Source organism: Pogoniulus pusillus, chromosome 1, assembly GCF_015220805.1.
Source record: "Pogoniulus pusillus isolate bPogPus1 chromosome 1, bPogPus1.pri, whole genome shotgun sequence".
Taxonomy (NCBI): Eukaryota; Metazoa; Chordata; class Aves; order Piciformes; family Lybiidae; genus Pogoniulus; species Pogoniulus pusillus.
The window spans coordinates 22,838,776-22,844,491 of NC_087264.1; the positions used below are offsets into that span (position 1 = coordinate 22,838,776).

Here is a 5,716-nt window from a genome sequence, read left to right on the forward strand (position 1 = left end):
CAGAACTGGATGCAGTACTGCAGGTGGGGTCTCAGCAGAGTGCAGTAGAGGAGGAGAATCACCTCCCTGGCCCTGCTGGCCACATTTCTGCTGATGCAGCCCAGGCTCCACTTGGCTTTCTGGCCTGCAAGTGCACACTGCTGGCTCCTGTTGAGCTTCTCCTCCACCAGCACCCCCAAGTCCCTCTCCTCAGGGCTGCAATCACTGAAGTTTACAATGCTTGAACACTTCTTCCTTATTCTTATTTAAAAGTTGTGAATAGTCTCAATAAAGAAAGCTTTCATTTTCTTCTTAAAAAAAGCAAGCAAAAGATTTCTTTTAAGACTTTGAATCTATAAGACTAGAAGCAATGTCTGAGGACATTCCACACACCACGTTGGGACTAATTCTGTTGTAATCAACAGTAAATTAGGACTCTCCTGTTTTTCTGTTCTATACTTGCTTTTAATATTAATCCACCTTTGTTTATTTTCATCTATTTCTCTACTAAATCAGCCTTTTGTGTGCTAATTCAAACTGGAAAAAAAGAGCCCCAGACCACAGGGGACATATAATAACAAAAGATTCCCATGAAGGAAGCAAAGGGGTCTAGAAGAGACAAGAGAATTTTACTTTGTGATTACTAAAGGTGTCCATAAACAAAAGACTGTGGCAAATAGTTGCAGTCAGGACTCAAGTATGTTAGAAAGACCACACAGAAAAGATTGTTCCTTTCCTGCCTAGAGAAATAACTTGCAGGCCCATTTTGAGTACTGCATTCAGTTTTGGGCTCCCCAGTTGAAGAGGGACAGGGATCTTCGGGAGAGGGCTATGAGATGATTAGAGGACTGGAGCACTGCCTGATGAGGAGAGGCTGAGGAACCTGGGACTGTTTAGTCTGCAGAAGAGACGACTGAGAGGATATTTAATCAATGTTTCTAGATATCTGAGGGCTGGGGGTCAGGGGAGTGGGGGACAGGCTCTGCTCACTGCTCCCTGGGATAGGACAAAGAGCAATGGATGGAAGCTACAGCACAGGAGGTTCCAGCTCAACACAAGGGGGAACTTCTCTACTGTAAGGGTCCCAGAGCACTGGCACAGGCTGCCCAGAGAGGTTGTGGAGTCTCCTTCTCTCGAGCCTTTCAAGGCCTGTCTGGACGTGTCGCTGTGTGACCTGAGCTAGATTGTGTGGTCCTGATCTGGCAGGGGGGTTGGACTGGATGATCTCTTTGGATCCCCCCTTCCAACCCGTGACATCCTGTGAGCTTGTGATTAACTTCAGAAACTGATCTTAATTACAGTCTCTTTTAGTGGCCAATGTTAGCATGTTAGCACCTCAGGCAGTCAGGTTAGCAGAAAACATTAGCATCTGCCTCACAAGCTCCTAAAATTAGACATTCCACACAGCCCACATGAGGAAGGAGGGCATATTACGAAGCTCACCTTCAGGACTTCCTCAGAGACATCTTTCTGTAGCTCCTCCAAGAACAACAAAAATTCAGTTTCTCTCTGAAGAAAAACTGGAGCTGTTTTCTGAAACAATGCAAAAGATTTGAGAAAGACATTAGCCGACAAAGCTTTTGTTTAATTACACTACCTAATATAAACCTAACCTTAGCTGTTCCATTAACATTTTGAGGCAGACTGAAATACCTCTCTGAAGATACCCAGCTCTTGATTAAAAGCTATTCCACAATTAGGTTCTGCTCCCACCCAGTAGATTCCATTCATCCATGCATTTGACAAGTGTCACAAATTCAGGCTGTGCAGTGAGTGGCTGGAGAGCAGCCCTGAGGAGAGGGACTTGGGGGTGCTGGTGGAGGAGAAGCTCAACAGGAGCCATCAGAGTGCACTTGCAGCCCAGAAAGCCAAGCGGAGCCTGGGCTGCAGCAGGAGAAGTGTGGCCAGCAGAGACAGGGAGGTGATTCTCTCCCTCTACTGCACTCTGGTGAGACCCCACCTGCAGTACTGCATCCAGTTCTGGAGCCACCATTAACAAGAAGGATGTGGATGTGCTGGAGTGTGTCCAGAGCAGGCCCACGAGGATGCTCAGAGGGCTGCAGCAGCTCTGCTGTGAGCACAGACTGAAAGAGTTGGGGCTGTTCAGTCTGGAGAAGAGGAGGCTCCCAGGTAAGCATCTCATGGCCTTCCAGTATCTGAAAGGGGCCTACAAAAAGGCTGGGGAGAGACTTTTGAGGCTCTCAGGGAGTGAGAGGACTGGGGGGAATGGAGCAAAGCTGGAGGTGGGGAGATTCAGGCTGGAGGTGAGGAGGAAGTTGTTTAGCATGAGGGTGGTAAGAGGCTGGAATGGGTTGCCCAAGGAGGTGGTTGAGGCCAGGCTGGATGAGGCTGTGTGCAGCCTGCTCTAGGGTAGGGTGTCCCTGTCCATGGCAGGGAGGTTTGGAACTGGCTGCTTCTTGTGGTCCCTTCCAACCTTGACTGATTTTACGATTCTGAGTGTCACTTAATTCCATGGAATGTAGGCAGGCACATAAATTAGGTAAGGTTGACATTTTGCACTTGGAAGTCAGCTGGAAATCAGAGCCATAGCTCACACTTGGAAGTCAGTTAATATTTCTGTACCTGATTGCTGGCAAGCCATTTTTCCAGCACAAGAAGCCAAAGCCATGCAGTTCTCCATGGGCTAGAACTTTGTCCACACCTACAAAAGCAATACATACATACAAGGTCACTCCCACCTCTAACCACTGTTAGAGGTTCATTTTGATTTTTACATTTCTTTGCAGAAGACAAAGATGACAAAAGACCTGAAGATGAGTCAGACAGGAAGTGAATGCAGAGAAACCAGAACTTAACAGATTAACTCACTGATTTCTGCTGTGCAAATAACTGCTTTTAGACCTACCAAATACCAGCACTACTGTTTTTTGCTTCAAAACAAGTATTATGTTTTAATTCTGGTCCAAAGTTCAGTCTGTATAGTCCTCTTTCAGCAGATTTCTTTGAAATCTGGCTGCTTGCCAAACACTACTTCCTATTCTGCCTTGCTCTACTCTAAAAAAACCTTAGGTTTTAGGTCACAGCAGCTCTATGTCCAAACTAAAAGTGAATTAATGTACTAATAAAACAAAGAATACTTCTAATTACATCAGCTTTTCATGTGCTCCAGTACTTACACATTCCAAAACCTACATTGTCAGGGAGTATGTATTTGGTACTGTTAAAAGGACTAGGAAAAGAGGAAAAGCACAGCATAGTTTATTGGGCATTTAAAAAACTCAGCACTGCTACATAAAGCCTTCAGATGCCCAACTGTCAGAGATAAAATGATCAAAAACACTTGTCTCATGGCTCATTAACAATATTCATCTAACCACGTGCATGCCTTCCCCCAGGCTTTTTAAACTGCTGTGAGCAGGAAATGTTTTGTGGAAGCCTTACCAAACTATTATACAATTTTTAACACAAAGAAGTATTATCACCTGCTTCGAGAGGAGGAATATCAGTGTTCCCTGAAGTGCCAGAAACTCACCCTTCATATGCACCGATTTGAGAAGCAGAGATCAAAACTAGGTAGAACTGAATAGAACCAATGCCATTTCGAAACTCAGTGTGAGAGAAATAAGAAATCAATAGTATATTTTGAAAGCTTTCTTTATTTAATTGAAAGGTCTTTCAGGAGCTGAAAGTGCAAACGTTTTAAACAACGGCTGTGCTTTCCTGGGGGTTCCATTCCTGATTTAACCCAAGGGAAAAGGAATGCGATTGCTGAAGCTGTTCATTCTCCTTCACATTGTTCATTACAATTTAATAAAACCAGTCCTCAAATGCTCTGAAGAAGTTTTAAGCTTGAATCAATCCCCCTGGCAACTGCACGAAAGAATACATCTTAATACCTGTGAGAGTCTAAAGCCTCTCTCTTCTTCATCAACAAAGATAAAGATTGCATCACTTCTCCCTAATCAACAAGGATAAAGATTGCCTTTGTTAACCTCCTGGACTCAGACTACATGCTTGGTCAACAGCTCAGGGATGCAAATCAACAGACAATGCCTTGGAAACTCCTGGACCTCAGCCTGGCTTGAATGTCCAGGATCTGTACACCTTATATCAGCTACCTCGAAGAGAAAAGGCTTATGTGTATTCGGGGTATGGACAGGTAGAGCGCTGGGCCGGGGCGGAGGCTCTCCCCCGGTGCTGCTGCCAGACCCCTGCGAATGCATGAATAGACAGGATTTCCTCGGGAGCTGCACCTGGACACCCATCTAACCCTCTAACTTGCTCTGGTGAGACCCCACCTGGAGTACTGTATCCAGTCCTGGAGCCCCTGCTACAAGAAGGATGTGGATGTGTGGAGCGTGTCCAGAGCAGGGCCAGGAGGATGCTCAGAGGGCTGCAGCAGCTCTACTGTGAGCACAGACTGAAAGAGTTGGGGCTGTTCAGCCTGGAGAAGAGGAGGCTCCCAGGTAAGCATCTCGTGGCCTTCCAGGATCTGAAAGAGGCCTACAAAAAGGCTGGGGAGAGACTTTTGAGGCTGTCAGGGAGTGAGAGGACTGGGGGGAATGGAGCAAAGCTGGAGGTCGGTACGTTCAGATTGGAGGTGAGGAGGAAGTTGTTTAGCATGAGAGTGGTGAGAGGCTGGAATGGGTTGCCCAAGGAGGTGATTGAGGCCCCATGGCTGGAGGTGTTTAAGGCCAGGCTGGATGAGGCTGTGGGCAGTCTGCTCTAGGGCAGGGTGTCCCTGTCCATGGCAGGGGGGTTTGGAACTATATGATCCTTGTGGTCCCTTCCAACCCTGACTGATTCTATGGTTTTATGACTGATGGTAATATAATCCTGGCTCTTTTTCCTTCCCTGCTTCTTCTCTTTTTTTCTCTTCTCTCTTCTCTTCTCTTCTCTTCTCTTCTCTTCTCTTCTCTTCTCTTCTCTTCTCTTCTCTTCTCTTCTCTTCTCTTCTCTTCTCTTCTCTTCTCTTCTCTTCTCTTCTCTTCTCTTCTCTTCTCTTCTCTCTCTCCCTCTGTTTTGTCCAATTTTATCCTTAATAAATAGTTTTGTGGTGATATATGGTCTCGCTTGCACCTTAATTTCACAGCATGGGAATCCATAAGAACAGATCTTGCTCCTCTGAACGGAGATGTTTTTAAGCTCTGTTCTCTGGACCTTGACACTAGCCTAGTGGGCTGAGCAGCAGTAGCACGGCAGTGTTCAGAGAGCAGCACATCTAGACACATCTAAGACACTCCCCTGCTAGTTCCCAGATTCAACTTGTGTCCCACAGTCACCACTAAACTGATTACTCTTCCTCCTTTCACACTCTGGCCTACCGAAGCAAAACAGTGCTTTACTTACCTCACCCCCACGGGGCAAGCCACCAGAGCCTGAAGAATCGCTTCCACCTTCTCAGTGCCACCCTCACGCCACTGGCTCAGCTGGGGCAGACAGGCCTGCGCAAGCTCCCAGTCACCCTGCCGCACGCACTCGCAGAAGCATCCGAAGAGCTGCTCCAGAGAGACCTCCTCTTCGTTTCCAAAAGAGTGCATCCTCCCAGCACGGGCAGCTGACCTGCCGCAGGGTGACATATGCGAGGGCAGATGCCATAAAAGCTCGCTGGGGCATCCCTCTGGTGCTTTCTTCGTCCTGACAGCGCCCTGGGCACCGCGGCCGGGCTCACGGGGCTTTGTCACACGTGGGGCAGGGGAGCCAGGTGCCAAGCACCGCGGGCACGCTGCGCGGCCGCCGCTCGGCCCTGATTGCCCCGCGACGAGTGCGCCACCCG

At 47.6% G+C, this 5,716-nt stretch overlaps 1 protein-coding gene across 3 annotated transcripts in view; it reads right to left on the reverse strand.

Annotated features, from left to right (window-relative positions):
- The window catches only part of ZFYVE26 (zinc finger FYVE-type containing 26), a 74,687-nt gene that overhangs the window by 68,695 nt on the left and 276 nt on the right, over positions 1–5,716 (reverse strand). For 2 of the 3 annotated variants that reach the window (XM_064143950.1, XM_064143945.1), the window contains exons 1-3: positions 5,290–5,519; positions 2,563–2,641; positions 1,423–1,512 (exon numbers count right to left, since the gene is read on the reverse strand). In XM_064143950.1, coding sequence (XP_064000020.1) covers positions 1,423–1,512; positions 2,563–2,641; positions 5,290–5,519 — 399 coding nt within the window. Of the gene's footprint in view, positions 1–1,422; positions 1,513–2,562; positions 2,642–5,289; positions 5,520–5,716 lie in introns of those variants that run through there. The other variant, XM_064143956.1, reaches the window with a different exon arrangement.